Source organism: Saimiri boliviensis, chromosome 7 (genome assembly GCF_048565385.1).
Source record: "Saimiri boliviensis isolate mSaiBol1 chromosome 7, mSaiBol1.pri, whole genome shotgun sequence".
Lineage (NCBI taxonomy): Eukaryota > Metazoa > Chordata > Mammalia > Primates > Cebidae > Saimiri > Saimiri boliviensis.
This window is the reverse complement of record NC_133455.1, coordinates 67,080,755-67,096,506: the sequence shown is the minus strand read 5'-3', so window position 1 is coordinate 67,096,506 and position 15,752 is coordinate 67,080,755. Positions and strand designations below refer to the sequence as shown.

The window sequence follows — 15,752 nt, the reverse complement described above, 5'->3', positions numbered from 1 at the left end:
AGACTGGGAAGAAAGGCATGCCAAGCTCATGTATTTCTATAGGGATGGTTAAGTACTTGAGGCAAGCCTTGGCCACCACCTGCTGTGGGTATTTGGGGAGGGAGGCTCAAGTTCTGAAGTGTGGGGCCTCCAGCTCAGGCCTGTACATGTAAATTTAAATCTCCCAGACTATTTCCCTGGCTTCAGGCTGCAATAAAATAACATGTGCGTTTGTGTTGGGGGTGGGTGGTTGGGATGGTGGAGTCAGAGCTTGTCCCACCCCAATCCTCCCCCTCAGGCAGTCACCACACTGACACAGATGCAAAAAACCATCCATTTTATACAGTTTGTGGTTCAGAAGCAACAATATGCAGAACGGTGGAACAGTCTGTGCTGTCCCCACCCCACCTGAACTTTCGGTACCTGTCCCCCAAGGGGCACAGAACACAGACCCCCTGCCCGGCAGGACCCAACTTAGTTACAAGCCCCTGGGAGGGGCCAAGCCCTTAGGGGTCGAGGCCAGGACGCAGGAGGCCCAGCACCTGATGCCCCTGGGGGCCCACTGGGTCAGGGAACTGTGTGTGTGGACGGCGGGGGGGGGGGGGGTCAGCCCACCATGGGCCATTTCTCCCCAAGGCTAAGGGCGGGGGAGGAAGTAAAGCTGAGGAGAGGGCTTCGTGGGACAGGGTTCCCACCCCCTGCTGGGAGGGTGTTCCAGGATACCCCACAAGGCACTACAGATGAGACTGTAGGCGAGCACCCCCATCTTTGGCCCCCAGTTGTCTGGGTCTCCCCCTGCCCCAGCTCCCACTGTGGCTTAGCGAAAGAGAAGGGAAGGGCCTGGGCACCCCACTCCCTCAGCAGACACCAGCCAGCAACAGACCAGGAGGGGCGGGGCTCGCAAGGACCCTCTCCCGCTGCTCTGGGCTCCTGGGGTCCTCTTGGCCCGACCTCCCCCTCTTTCAGCGCTGGCTGTTGCGAATAAATAAATAAATACCTCCCTGCCCGCCCCCGCCCCTACAGCTGGCTCTCCTCCTCCTCCAGGGAGCGGTTGAGTCCGGGGATGAACTTGAGCAGCCGCCGGCGGAAGCTGCGGTACTTGGTTTTGCGCAGGCCGGGGCCGCACAGGGCCTGCTCGCGGGCCTCAGTCCAGAGCGCGCCTGGCGCGCCCCCGCCTCCGCCCCCGCAGGGGCCCGCGCACCGCACACTGGCGCTGCGGCTCAGCGCGGCCCGCGCCCCGGGGCCCGGACCCACAGCAGGGGGATCGGCGGGGCCCGGGCCCAGGGCGCGGGACGGGGGCGGCGGAGGCGGCAGCACCGGCGGCTCGGAGTCCCCGAAGAAGCACGTGTGGTAGACGGCGTCGTCGGCGTCGCCCCTGGTCCGCCGGGCGCCTCCGCGGGGACGCCCGGGCACGGCGAGCAGAGGCCCGAAGGGCAGCGAGCCCGGGAGCAGGCCCGCGCCATACAGGCAGGAGCGCACCGACTCCAGCGTGTCGTAGATGCTGGGGTCCTTCACCACCAGGCCTGCGCGGAGACGGGGGGGAGGCGGTGGGGGGCGGGTCAGGCCTGGGCGGTGCTGTCCTCCGCAAAGGCTTGGAGGGCATAGATGCGGCATCCCCACTCCGTCCTGCTGACCCTCTGAGTGGCCCTGGCCAGGCACAGACCTGAGCCCCTACTTCCCTCACCCGCAAATCAGGAATGATCACTCAGATCCTTATGGGCGTCGCTTAGCACACAAGACCCTCGGAAAGAATTGACACAGACTCTTTGAGCCCTGGTGTTCCCCTCTGTGACGTGAAGATGACACTATCGGTTACTTACCTGCAGAGGGCTAGTGTGAGAATAACCAGAAACGTGGGTACGGCAGTATCCAAAGTAGTAGCTCAACAAACCTTGCTTGACTTTAGAGGTAAACCTTTCTTTACTAGAGCCCACCAGTTCCGAGGAGGAAGCGCAGACCTACTCACCATGCACCAGCCGCTGCTCCTGCACCATTAGGGACCTGTACTCTCCCCACTTCTCATACAGGGTTTGCTGCAAGAGACAATCACCACCCCACTGTCACGAACTAGCAGGAAACCAGCAGGACATAGGTACAGATAAGGGATCAGGGAGTAGACAGAAGAAACCTTCGGTTAAAGGAGATTCGGATACAAATGACCACCCCGCAGGGTAGGCGCTTGGGAAGAGGAGGGTGGAGGTTAGACGTTATCTGCGCTCATTCCGCTACCTTCAGGTACTGCAGACGAGCCTCCAGTTCCGCCTTCCGAATTGAAGTTCCGTACAGAGTTTCCAATCTGGGAATGGGGAATCAAAGGTCGAGTGAGCCACAGGCTGAGGAAATACCAAGAGGCTGAGCTCAGGAGTCCTCCCAGACATACCTGAGAATGTTGCCTGATGCTTTAATGATGTCCACAATCTCTCGATGCCGGATGCCTTCCACGTTCAGGCCATTGACGCTGGCAATGGTGTCCCCTGCCAGGCGGACATAGGGGTTAAATTTGCTCCAGGGGGCATGCTAGAATTCCAGCCTCCTACCTTAGCCAGAAAGGGGAGAGGGCAGGTAGTAACTCCAAGGAATACTCCTGAACTCCCTCCTCCAACTTCTTATGGTTCTAGGTGGCCCTTCTCTAACATCTCTCATACCTGATCCAAACATATAGAACCACAGCCATTCTTCTGGGCCTGTAGTGATCCCCAGCCAAAGGACAGGGACTTCACACACCCAGCATCCTCGCTCCACCCTCGAGAAGTTCTGTCCCAAAGTTAAGCCCACCCAGGACGCTGGGCTGTCCTCAGAGTTGGTTATTTCTGTCCAGTCCATGCTGGCCGTGAGACCCAGTCAAAATTCAGGGAGGGGCAGGTGGGCAGCACCTTGCTAGGAACTGACCCTGGTCCCAGGCATGGCAGAGCCTCATGGAGCCACAGAGAATCAATCCAGCTTCTGATGGTGAGAGGGAAGCACAGGGAATGCCTGGCCCTGAGCTTCTGCTACCCCGCACACTGCAGAGCCTCCCGACCTCAGGCCCAGGTGCCCCGTCTCTGAGGGCCCCTTTCCCATCCGTAAAAAGGGTATGGATCCCTGCTGCAGCTGCTTCAGGGATGACAAGGTGGGAGGGTGGATGTGAAACTGCCTTGTGAAGTTGCAGTATACCGCTTGGCTACTGCTATGGTTTAAATATGGTTTGCCCCCAAAACTCAAGGTTGAGGCTTCATCCCCAATGTAACAGTGTTGAGAGATGGTAGGACCTTCCTTCAAGAGGCATTTGGGCCATGAAGGATCCGCCCTCATGAAGGGATTCATGCTGTTTTGGGGAGTGAGTTCTTGCTCTGGCAGTACTGGTTTAGTTAACCTGGAGAGTGGGTGGCTATAAAGCAAGATCACTGGTGTTTTGTCTCTTTCACATGTAGCTATGCAGGCGCGCCTGCCACGAGCTGCCATCCATCATGTCAGAACGCAGCATGAGGCCCTCACCCAATGCGACCTCCCAGTCTTGAACTTCCCAGCCTCCAGAACTATGAGCTAAATAAACCTCTTTTCTTTATAATCACCCAATCTCAGGTATTCTGTTACAGTAACAGAAAATGGAATAAGAGAGCTAGCAAGGGCGGCTGGTAAGTGGGAGGGGGGTAGAGGCTTAGGGGCAAAGATGGTAGAGCAGGGATTGATTCATGTAGTTTCAGGCCGCCCTTCCTGGAACCTGGGGACTCTAGATCTGCTCAATCCAGGGTCTCCTAATGAGACCTAATTTCCTTGTTAGAGGAAGTACCATACTGCTTTGGGAGGCAGAGGCAGGAGGAGGATCGCTTGAGCACAGGAGTTCAAGGTTATCTTGAGTCATGATCATGCCACTGCACTCCAGCCTTGGTGACAGAGTGAGGCCCTGTCTCTTAAAAAAAATGTTTTTAATTTTTTTAAAGGGAGTAACATCGGTTCCTCAGTGCTGGGCCTATCTGGGGGCAGGACTGGCCTGCTTTCCAATATCAAGCAGAGCTAATGGATTGTTGCTTCCTCCCCGGCTCCTGCCCGTGCTGACTGCCAGGTTGCTGGGAGGAATCAGAGCAGCAGCAGCATCCACCACTAACTAGGCCCTGGCTCTGTTCCCAGGGAATCCCCCTGCTGCACTGTGATGTTTGGATGCATTATTATCCCCATTTTGTAGATGGGACTATGCAAGACCACACAGTACATGGCAAATTTGCCTAGATCCAAAGCCCACGTTCTAGCCATTCTTTCTGGCTTGTCAAAGAAGGAGGAGGAAGAGGAATAGGTTTCAGGAGAGATTTCTCACCCCTCTGCTTGGGAGTAAGGTCCTATCCCCTTCCCAGACCCCCTGACCTGGGCCCAGGCCCCACCTGGTGTGAGCCCAGCCAGCTGGGCAGGGCTAGACTCATGAACCCGGCAGACAAAAGTCACCATTTCCACGCGCTGCTCCTCCCGATGGTGAAGTCCATAAGTCTGTAATGGACAAGGGGACCCTCAGCCCAGGGTTGGGGCAAGTCCATTCACCCCTCAGGCTGGCCGTCTACCCCCCACTCCGCCCCCATGTGCAGTTTCTTCCACCTGGATCTCAAAGCCAAAGGTCTGGTTATCCTCCTTCTCCAGCGTCAGCACTTTCCTGCAAGAGACACAGCCGTCAAGTCTATCAGGATTAAAAGGTGTAGCAGTCCCGGAGCCTGGGTCTCCCTGGGTACTGGCGGCTGGTCTGGAATATTCCAGCAGGACTCACTCAAGCGACGGCTCAGTCTCATCACAGAGTATAGGAATGTCTTTCCCATACCCAGCTGAAATCAGCCTCATGGAGCCACAGAGAACCAATCCAGCCTCTAGTGGTGGGAGGGAAGCACAGAGAAGGGCTGGTCCCCTGAGGGGTGGGCCCACTGAGTTTTTCAGCCACATCCCAGCTTTCCAGTGAGCCCCACAGTACCACTTATTGAGCTGAGGCCCCAGATTCAGTCACAGCCTGGAGCCTCCTCGGCTCCACAGCTTTGGGGAGAGAGGACAGGCCCCACCCCCAGAGGCCAGTCACGAGGCGCAGCAAGACCACAGCTGCTCCTCCCAGCTGCGCTGGGGCCAGCCCACCAGATGTGGGGGCTGGGGGAGGGGAGCCTCAAGGCCGCCCCTTCCCGCACTGAAGGCCTGCCCGCTGGACACAATGGTCTGGAGCCGCTCCAGATCCTCGCCTGCTGGGAGAGCCCAGAGTTTCCTCTGCCCACTCCCACCCCCTTCCTTCCCACCCAGCCAGAGGCAGAGTTAAAGCAACCTCCAAAGTCCCCTTCAAGTAGCTCAGCCTCGGAAAGGCCCTGGAGACCAGGCTCCTCCGCTCCCAGCTTGACCCAGTTACTCCCCAAATGTTGAGCAGCACCTCCCCACTCCAACCCGAGCCCCTCTCGCTCTGAACAGCAGCGCTTTCCACTCTGCGTGCTATTGGGGCAGGAAGCAGGATAGCTACCCCAATGTTCTAGGGTTTTCTGGAAGGGTCAGCAAACTTTTTCTGTGAAGGGCCAGATGGTAAATATTTTAGGCTTTCTTTGTAGGCCCCTTACGACCTGTGTCATATATCGTTCTTTGTTTTTATTTTTATAACTCTTTTGTTTTTGTTTTTTTTTTTTTTGAGACGGAGTTTCGCTTGTTACCCAGGCTGGAGTGCAATGGCGCGATCTCGGCTCACCGCAACCTCCGCCTCCCGGGTTCAGGCAATTCTCCTGCCTCAGCCTCCTGAGTAGCTGGGATGACAGGCACGTGCCACTGTGCCCAGCTAATTTTTTTGGATTTTTTAGTAGAGATGGGGTTTCACCATGTTGACCAGGATGGTCTCGATCTCTTGACCTCGTGATCCACCCGCCTCGGCCTCCCAAAGTGCTGGGATTACAGGCTCGAGCCACCGCGCCCGGCCTATTTTTATAACTCTTTAAAAATTACCAGCTCAAGGGCCAAACAGGCCAATCTGGCCAGCAGGCCACAGTTTGCTGAAAGTAAAGCCCAAATCGGGGATGGGACATGAGTAGATAAGGGAAACTGTGGGGTCCCATGCTCTGGAGTCAGCACCTACTTCGGCCCACACTCAGATCCCTCCGGAGAGGGCTGCCACAGGCTGGGACCAGAATAGGACTGACATTCTGGAGGCAGGGGTAGCCAGCCCCAAGCAGCTGGACACAGCCTGGCTAAGGTCTGGGCCCATGGGGTTTGCTGAGGCAGGGAGGGATTGGGGAGCCCCGGATGCCTCGGTTAGGACATTCCCCACAGACTTTGCCTACACCCCCTCCCACCTCCCACACCCAGTTCATCCAGCTCTCCCCAGGGAGGGGTAAACTGGCAGGGACTGGGGGTGGGTTGAAGAGCACCTAATGACTCAAAAGTCCCCACCTCCTTTCTCTGCCACCCGATTCACACAGCCCACACCCCCACCTGCCCCTCACTCCCAGCGGGGGAGCCATGCTTAAAGGATAGGAGAATGACTAGGCTGAGATGCTGTCCTGGCACCCCCCAACCCAGCACCTCACCCCTTTGGACCATGGCAGGGGCTGGGTGCTGGTGACTCACCGCTGCTGTTCAGGACTCTGGCTGAGATTCTTCCAGCGGAATCCTGAGCCCTGGGAGGGAAGATGGTCAGAAAGGAGCAGGTGAGGCGGGGCTGTCCTTGAGCAGATGCTGAGACCTCTATCCAGGGAGATCTCACACCTGGGCTCCAGCTCTGGACACAGCGACCCACTTCCTGTCTCCCCCTTCCCAACTCCACATCCGAACCTTCAGGGATGCTGGTGGAACTATCTGCCAAGTGCCACTACTGGTACCACTCCTCAGCTTTCTCTGCAGGCCTTACCTTCACACCTGGGACTGCAGGGACACAACCATCCTCCCGAGTTCCAGATCCATGAACCTCTAAGCCCTTGCTGGTTTCTACACTGGCAGCGGATGGGGAGATCATCATTCTAGAATGGTCTCCACCCCTAGGGCCCATATGTGTAGAGGTTCAGGCCATCCAGACTCCCAAAGCTGGGGCAGGGGCTCTCCCCTGGTGGGATTCAGAGGACAGGGGTTCCCTGAGCTCACCTATCAAGGTACTCTGAGGACCTTCTCCCAGTTGGGTCTCTCCATCTAATTCTCAGCTACAGATCGTGGCTTGGGAGGGCTGGGGTCAGGGACCCTGACCTGAAGGGCTGGCAATCCCAGCCAGAATGTGGGAACAGAGGTGACAGGTCTCCTCAGGTACAGGCTGTTTAAGGGACCAGCAGTGGATCTCAGCCGCAGGTGACCAGCTGTGCCAGATACACCTGGGTCTCTCTCCATTGCCATATATTTTGTGATTTCTGGGACAAAACATCTTAGATATCAAATTTGTCAGTAACTCTCACTATACTTAATGAGGGAGTTGGGAGTCCTTTCGGAGGAGAAGGATGAGAGATAAAGAGGTTCCTGTCTCTTCAGGGTCCTTGATAAGCCAGTCTCTCGCCCTCCCTAACTTTTTGGTCCTTGCAGGAAGTCCAGACCCAGAGCGGCCCTTTTCCTTGGTGCCTGTGTGGCCCAGGGTCTTCCTAGTCTGTGTGGCCCAGGGTCTTCCTGGTCTGTGCCTTTGCTAACCCTCCCCTCAAGTTGCCCAAGGCAAGGAAGAGAAAGGCCAGAACCAGATTGGCCTCAGGGGTGGGGACAATTCCCAAATGGCCAGGGAGGAAGGACTGGGCAGCACAGAGAGACCCCTTTGTCTTTCAACATGATTTTCATAAAATGCAAATTTTCAACAAGCTGTTCATTGTGTGGGGGCTAGCTGGGGGTCAGGGGCAAAGGAGGGCGACTGGGTGAGGAAAGGCCACCAGGCCCCTCTCCTTAACCTGGTCTTGTGTCCGTTTGGAGCCTCAGGTCCCCTGGGGCCAGAGGAAGAGGCTGGCGGAGGGGAGACTCAAGAGGTGGGCGCGGCCCGCATCCTTCCTGCCCCGCGGGCGCCCTGCGACCCCTCCCACTGTGTCCGGTTCCGGCAGAAGTCCAGGGAGCCGTGGCCCTCACACCTCGCACGTCAGACGTGGGGCCAGACGGCAGGCCCCGAGCCCAGGAATCGGGGAGTCCCCTCGGAAGGGTGTGCTCTCCGGAGTCAGCGGCGCCCCACGCACTTCCTCAGCATAACGCACGCGGCGCAGCCACCGGCCCACTTCTCCCACCCAGGCCCCTCTCCGGGACCTTCAACTTGTCAGGGATTGTCGCCGCCCCAGACTGAAGGAGGAGCTCAGGCGAGGGGGTCCTGGAGACCCAGGACACCTGGCCACCGGGAGGCGGGACATGGGGGACAGAAAGCCAGAGGAAGCGAGTGGAAGGGGGATGCTGGGGGGAGTCTAGGAGGGAGAGAGGGGGCGCTATGGGGCGGCGTGCTTGGGGCGCGGAGTTGAGAGCCACGGAGCCTGGGCGCGGTGTGCAGGCGAGGGCCACGGCCTTGGGAGCAGCGGGGGCTGCGGGGAGCCGAGGGGGACAGTGGGCCGGGGAAGAAGGTGGAGGACTCCGCGGACGCCGAGCAGAGGGCACTGCGGGGTCAGCAGGCCCGCGGGGGGACGGAGTGGGGCTGAGCAGGTCCAGAGGGCGGGCGGGGGACGCACCTTTCGGCGGGGCAGGGTGCCCCCGGACACAGCGAGCGCGCGGTACAGCTCGGCAGGGTGGCAGTCCTCCAGGGCCGCGTAGAGCTCATCCGCTGGGGGCCCAGGGGTGGCGGCTGCGGCAGGGGGTCCCGGGGTCCGGGCCGGAGCGGTGGGCGCGACTTCCGAGTCGGGAGCCCGGGCGGCGGGGTCCGGGGCGGCCGCCGCCTCCTCCTTCTGCTGCAGCTTCCTGAGTCGGCGGAGGGTCATGGCTCCGGCGCCGGGCGCCCCTCGGAGACGGGACTGGCTCCGCTCGGCGGGGCTGGCGGCGGCTCTGGGATGCCAGCTGGGCGGGCGGCGGGTCGCCTCCCTATATAGGTTCCGAGAGCGGGGCGGGGTTGGGGGCGGACGGGGAGCGGCCTCGGGTGGCCTCGCCCCCAGCGCGCAGGGCCCACCCGCCGGGGCGCCGCAGCCCTGGAGCCCCGCCCACGGCGCTCGACGGCCCGGGAACCCACGGGAGCTGGGCGCTCGGTGGGGGAAACCGAGGCGCGGATGCGAGGGGGCGGGACGAGGCACCGGGGCGGGGCTCGGGGCTACGTGATACCTGGAGGGGTCTGTGAAGGGACACTGCGCAAGGTTTGAAATTTGGGGATCGAATAGCTCTGGCGATTCATGGAAGGGGGCATGATTAGAGGTCACAGTAAGAAGCCTGGGGAGGTGGGGAGAGTCAAGGAGATCCAGGGGGCTGCAGGAGAGTCTAGATCAGGGAGAGGCAGCGGGGCTGCGCAGTAGGGGTGGAGACCCGACCGAGGAGAGAGGAAACTCCCTGAACTGGCTGCGCAGAAGCCCCCAGAGAGTGAAAGGGCCCAGGATTTTCCCTTGACACAGCTGCCCCAGAAGAGCTGAAAGAGGCTGCCCCCTCTCGCTCCTTTACCCAGGTCTAGGAGAAGGGGAAGCGGTGGAAACTCTGAAAGCAGTAGGCTTAATTCTGGACTGTCCCCTCCGCGGGGCTGGAGTGGTCCCTGCCGTGTATACACCTTTCCTCGGCTCCTGATACCGGGCCCTGATCCCGCTTCCCAGCAGACAGATGCTTGCTATGGACTTGACTCAGGAGACTGGGATGAGCCTAGGCTGAGTGGGAGTTCTGGGCTAGGGGGATGTCCATACTCAGCTGTTCTCTGACCCCATCTTAGGGACCATCCCCCAGGCTGTTACCATGGCTGCCAAGCGGTTGGAGAGGCGGGAATGGCCCAGCCGAAGTCTCTGTCGTCAGTGGTGCCCGAATAAGAAGTGAGAGGAGGAAGTGGAAGGCAGCGTCTGGTGTCTAAAGAGCGGCTAGCCACCACAGGGCGTCAGCAGCACAAGCTGGGGACTCCATGTCCCAGCACCCATTGGCCAAGAAGCAGAGGCGGCAATGCGGTGCCCCTGTCTGTCCCCTCCTCCCCCAGGTCTCCCAAATCTGTTATGCCTTCACAGTTAACATTTATTGAGCACTTACCATGTGCTATGCACACTGTTCTGTGTGTCCTTTTACATACATGCATTAACTCACATGGTCTGCTAACATCCCTATGAAGTAAGCACCATTATCCTCCCTTACAGGTGGAGAAACTGAGGCCCAGAGAAGGTAAGTAACTTGCCCTGAGTCACTCAGCGGCAGAGCTGAAATACAAAGCCAGACAGCCTGGTTCCAGAGCCGGTAGTCTAACCAGTCTGTGATGCTGTCCAACGTTCGAGCCCTGCACTGTGCCAGGTACTGGCTGGGCACTGGGGTTACAGAGGCTCTTGGCCTGGTAGGGAGTGGTACCTTGCATGTGTGCTGTGTTAGACACGTGGCATAGGGAGCACAGAGGGGCAATGGCCATGTCCACCTACCTGTGAAGGCAGGAAAGGCTTTCTGCCTCCTGCCTGTCTCCGTTCTCGTACCTGACTTAGTCTTCTTTCTTCTCTAGTCTCCTTGACTCTGTGTTCTCCTCCCCACCCCCAGTCCTCTGGGCTCCATCCCTTACCAGAGGTGTGGGTGGAAGAGGGTGCTTTTCCACCCCTCAGTGATTGCACAAGTCCAGATGGCAGGATGCTTGTTGGGTGGGGGGCCGGGGTGGATTGAGGACTGCCGGGAGCTAAGAGGTAGCTCTCTTAGTGCCTTCTCCCTCCTCCCACCTCCCGCCTTAGCACCACCAAGTGGCCATCAGCTGAGGGGCCGAGGGGGTGTCGGTGGGGAAACATGGGACTCTATTGTGAAGCATTAGCACAGATGGACCCCGGAACCGTCTGTTGCCTGCTCCTGACAGACGGCATCTGTCGGGGGTGGGTGGGGGAGGCGCAAAGTGGAGAGGCAATGATATATATTCCATTCATTCCATTGCTTATCCCCGAAGGGACCTGGCAAAAGGACATCCTGCACAACCTCCTCTGTGAAGGAGCCCCCCATTCCCCAGCTATCACAGAGCGTTACCTAATGGACACATCTCCTTGCCCAAAACCTGGAGAAGTGGATGCCACAGGTGTGGCACAGCTCCTGTGTCTAACAGCCCGTGGAGCCATTCTTCCTTCAGCTGACGTGGAGGCCGACTTCCACTCAGTTTATGCAGGGCAGCCCACCTCCAGGCCTCCAAGCGAGTGACCACCACCAGAGGTCTGAAATTCACACCTTGTTTCCTCCTTCTGCCAGGGAGAAAGCCCTAGAGAACCCCCACAGTAAGGGTGGACCCAGGAAACCAATTTTTGTCAAGCCCTTTGTGTGATTTCCTTAAATCCTGGGATTTCAGAGCCAGAAACGGCTGTACAGTCTGGAAAGGATATTGTGCCTTCATTTAACAGAGGCAACTGAAGCCAGGGAGAGAGACAGAATCATAACGGGGACTAGAACTCAGGTCTTCTGACTCCAGAGACTGTTTAATTCAGCTGTTGGTAGCTCCTGAGAGCTCAGAGATCCCTGCCTGCCTCCTCCTCCCAGTCTCCCCCATTTCTCCAGGGATGGCCCAGGGAGCCCAGGATGCCACACTGTGGAGTGGTGATGCCCTCTGGTGGCCATGAGTCTCTTGGCGGAAAATCTTCAAGCCAGGCAGAAAGGCTGGCTGGCTGGTACCAGACTCCACCTGGAATCCCAGCCCTGTTTCAGGATCCCCCATGGCTTCTCTTTCTCCCAAGAGGATCTGTGCACAACTGGGATGCCAAGCTCCACTTTGGTCACTGAGTTCTGGAATCTCACACCTGTCAGTTAGGGAGTTGTTTTTTTTGCAGCAAAGCTGCTGCTGCTGCTGCAGGTGAAATTCAGTAGGGAGAAGGCAGACAGCTGGAGGGCCTTCTTGGTGCACTAAGAATGCCAGGCAGTGTATATGAGGCCTCTAAAGCTTTTACTTCTCCAACTCTCCACGGCTTCCTCCTAAGCCTGAGTCTCTTGGCTAGCATCTGTTCTTCTCATCCTATCTTCTGCAGTCCTTTAACGCTTGGGCGGTGGGGGAAGCGTTCTGCACACCACCTGCAACTTCATACCAGGACACATCCCCCTCCTCCTCCCTCCAGGAAGCCTCCTTGCAAAACCTCCACTGCTCTGGCTCCTCAGACATCTGTACTCAATCTGTACCTTTTTCCCAAGCAAGCCTCTCTTAGAATCAGCTCTCAGATTTCTCTCCCTTTGCTCTGCCTGCTCTGGCTCCTGACACTCCTGGCTGGCCTGGGGTGGGGCTTAGACAGTAGGAGCCCAGCTAATGGAGAAGGCCTAGGTAACACTCCCTCTCTTCCGGACAAGCCCTCGCCTGGCTGTGGAACAGTCAGCAGCCCCCCTTGAGGAAACTGGGACAGCTGAGTCTTTCACTGAGCAGCTGAAGCTCTAGGGTCCATGAGGAGGTCAGAGCACTTGGGCCAGAGCTGGTCCCTCTGGAATCTAACCTAAGTCTCGGAGCTCTAGCATGGGCCTTGTCCAGTAGCAGGGCCCGGAACTGGCAGGGATGAATAGTTCACTGGGAGCTCCTCACTGAGTACTGCCACTGCTCCTAAGCTGGGGAGGTGGGAGGGAGAGGGCCTGGGGCTCAGCTGGCTCTCTGGTCTGTCAGGAATGAGGGGCTGGGCCCCCAGTCGCATGACATCGCCTCTTGTGGGCGGTGGACAGCCGGTGGGCAGCTGGCTGGGCAGGGAGTGGCTGTTTTCCTTTGTGGCTCCTCTTGCCCGACCATTTCCATGGGACAGTGTCTGTGTGTGTCCGGGGGCCTAGAAGAGGGAATCTAGCAGTAGGGCTGACTTGGCACAGCCCAAAGATCTGATCCTAGGGGGTCTGGGAGTAGGGTCCAGGTAGATGTTGCAGTTTATTTGCATTGAATGTGGGTGGTCTCTGGGTCTAGTCCTGTTCAAAGGCCAGGGACCATCTGGCCTCTTGGATGAAAATGGCAGGGCATCTCTGGCATGAACGGGTTGGAAGGGCAGAAGGAAGGTTAAGTCTCCAGGTTTCTTACAGCATCTGCACAGAACTCCTAAGACAGAGGGTATGTGTTATGTTACCCCACATCATTTTAGAACAGGTGCACATAGCGAAGAAAGAGAATGGCAGCTCTTAGGGCCCCATGCGGCCTAGATCACTTTCCTCTTGGCAAATACACTCGCTCAGCTGTTGAGCGCCAACCTCCCAACCCCTAAACAGATATGCAAAACTGCCAGGCTAAGATCCTCTCATTTCCTCCAAACTGAAGTCAGCTCCCCTCTTTCCCTTGCCGTTCACACCTGATTATGCCTCAAACCTGTGTATTCTATCCATTGTCTCTCCTGTTCTTCCCAGCTTTCTTGCTCTACCACCACTGCAAATCCTTTCTAAAGTCAGCACTGTGATTCTCCCAAAAGACAAACAGGATCACATTGCTCCTTTGCTTAACACCCTCTGCCATGGTCTGAATGCTGGTGCCCTTCCAAAATCTCTATGCTGGAACCTAATACCCAATGTGATGGTATTGAGACATGTGGCCTTTGGGAGGTGACTGGCTCACGAGGGCTCTGCCCTCATGAATGGAGTTAATGCCCTTATACAAGAGGCTTGAGGGAGCCTGTTTCCCCCTTCCACCATGTAAGGACACAGAAAGAGCCATTTATGAGAACAGGCCCTCACCAGACACTGAGCCTGCAGATCAATCTGGGACTTCCCAGCTTCCAGAACTGTAAGCGGTACATTTATATTGTTTAAATTACCCAATCCAAGGTCCTTTTTTTTTTTTTTTGAGATTGTGTCTCACTCTGTCACCCAGGGTGGAGTGCAACTCACTGCAACCTCCACCTCCAGGTTCAAGCAATTCTCCTGCCTCAGCCTCCCAAATAACTGGGATTACAGGTGTGCACCACCATGCCTCGCTAATGTTTGTATTTTTTTTTTTTTTTTGAGACAGAGTTTCGCTCTTGTTACCCAGGCTGGAGTGCAATGGCGCAATCTCGGCTCACCGCAACCTCCACCTCCTGGGTTCAGGCAATTCTCCTGCCTCAGCCTCCTGAGTAGCTGGGATTACAGGCACGCGCCACCATGCCCAGCTAATTTTTTGTATTTTTAGTAGAGACGGGGTTTCACCATGTTGACCAGGTTGGTCTCGATCTCATGACCTTGTGATCCACCCACCTCGGCCTCCCAAAGTGCTGGGATTACAGGCTTGAGCCACCGCGCCCGGCCATGTTTGTATTTTTAGTAGCAATGGGGTTTCGCCACATTGGCCAGACTAGTCTCAGACTCCTGATCTCAAGCGATCCGCCCACCTCGGCCTCCCAAAGTGCTTGGATTACAGGCATGAGCCACCATGCTCAGCCAGCAATCTAAGGTACTTTTAAAAACAACAGCCAGAGCTGACCAAGACACCCTCTAATGGCTTAGTCCCTACATTGAGAATGGCAAGTATGTTTCAACTTATGGGATAGTAAGCACACTGTTGAGAAAAATGTAGACATCAACTCAAGAGGACAAATTACTGATAGATTAGTACAGGCTGAGGTGCAGGTGTGACGGCATTCACCTATTTGCCATTTCTGGCCCTAAGATGAATTCCTGACCTTTTTTTTTTTTTTTTGTGTGTGTGTGTGTGTTATTGTTTTTTTTGACGGAGTCTTGCTCTCTTGCTCTCTCACCCAGGCTGGAATGCAGTGGTGCAATCTTAGCTCATTGTAACCTCCACCTCCTGGGTTCAAGTAATTCTCCTGACTCAGCCTCCCGAGTAGCTGGGATTACAGGCGTGCCACCATGCCTGGCTAATTTTTGTATTTTTATTATACACGAGGTCTCAGCATGTTGGTCACGCTGGTCTCAAACTCCTGACCTGGTGATCCACCTGCCTTGGCCTCCTATGAATTCCTATCAAGACTCAGCATGGGAACAGCTCCAGCAGGCTCCCTCATCACACCCCCACCTCTGGTTCTGCAGCCATACTGAACATCTGTGGTTCTTGAATGGCAACTCTTTGACTAAAACTCCCTCCTCTCCTCAGCCAGCAGGCCGAAATAGGTATCCCTCTCGTGACCCCAACCTCCTGTCTCTCCTGTGTTCCCACAGTATTCTATCCCTATGGTAGTACTGATCTTGTCCCATCCTAGCTATCTGTTTACTAGCCCATTCCACCAGGTAGGGAGCAGCTGGAGGGCAGAGATCTGTTCCTTCTTCCCCTAGACACCTCATCTGTGGTCCCATGGCACTTTGCATACTGCTCTGTAATGGTATTTTGCCTAAATCTGCCTTGTTGTTGCCTGTACAAATCCTATCTGTCTAGATTACAAACTCCTCGAAGGGCAGGAACCATGGATTGTTTAGCTGTCTTGTTTGTTTGAAACAGTCTCCCTAAGCTGGGCGCCGTGGCTCACGCCTGTAATCCTAGCACTTTGGGAGGCTGAGGTGGGTGGATCACCTGAGGTCAGGAGTTCAAGACCAGCCTGGCCATCATGGTGAAACCCCATCTTAAAAAAAAAAAAAAGAAAGAAAGAAAGAAAGAAAGTCTCCCTCTGTTGCCCAGGCTGCAGTGCCGTGGTGCAGTCTCAGCTCACTGCAATCTGCAACCTCCACCTCCTGGGTTCAAGCGATTCTCATGCCTCAGCCTCCTGGGATTACAGGTGTGTGCCATCACTCCTAATTTTTGTATTTTTAGTGGAGATGGGGTTTCGCCACAGCTTTCTAGTCTACCTACCACTCCATTCATTAAGGTTGCTCTACAAATACTTACTAAAAAAGCCCAGGCTACCCAATTGTTCCTTAAAACTGTC

General features: G+C 56.6%; 1 protein-coding gene across 1 annotated transcript; it reads right to left on the bottom strand.

Moving 5' to 3' along the window:
- Positions 1–299: 299 nt before the first annotated feature.
- On the bottom strand, positions 300–8,960 carry TAMALIN (trafficking regulator and scaffold protein tamalin). The gene is made up of 8 exons (XM_039472415.2): positions 8,562–8,960; positions 6,523–6,572; positions 4,543–4,597; positions 4,335–4,437; positions 2,360–2,453; positions 2,209–2,275; positions 1,946–2,012; positions 300–1,502 (listed from the first exon to the last, which is right to left on the bottom strand). The coding sequence occupies exons 1-8, from the start codon at positions 8,805–8,807 to the stop codon at positions 997–999; spliced, it is 1,188 nt and encodes a 395-aa protein (XP_039328349.1). The 5' UTR covers positions 8,808–8,960; the 3' UTR covers positions 300–996.
- Between the last annotated feature and the right edge of the window lie 6,792 nt (positions 8,961–15,752).

Coding starts and splice junctions, on each gene's coding strand:
- TAMALIN (XM_039472415.2), bottom strand. CDS start 8,807: ATGACCCTCCGCCGACTCAGGAAGCTGCAGCAGAAGGAGGAGGCGGCG. Junction 2,276..2,359: donor GCATCAGGCAACATTCTCAG/GTATGTCTGGGA, acceptor CCCCATTCCCAG/ATTGGAAACTCTGTACGGAA. Junction 2,013..2,208: donor CTCGTCTGCAGTACCTGAAG/GTAGCGGAATGA, acceptor TGTCTCTTGCAG/CAAACCCTGTATGAGAAGTG.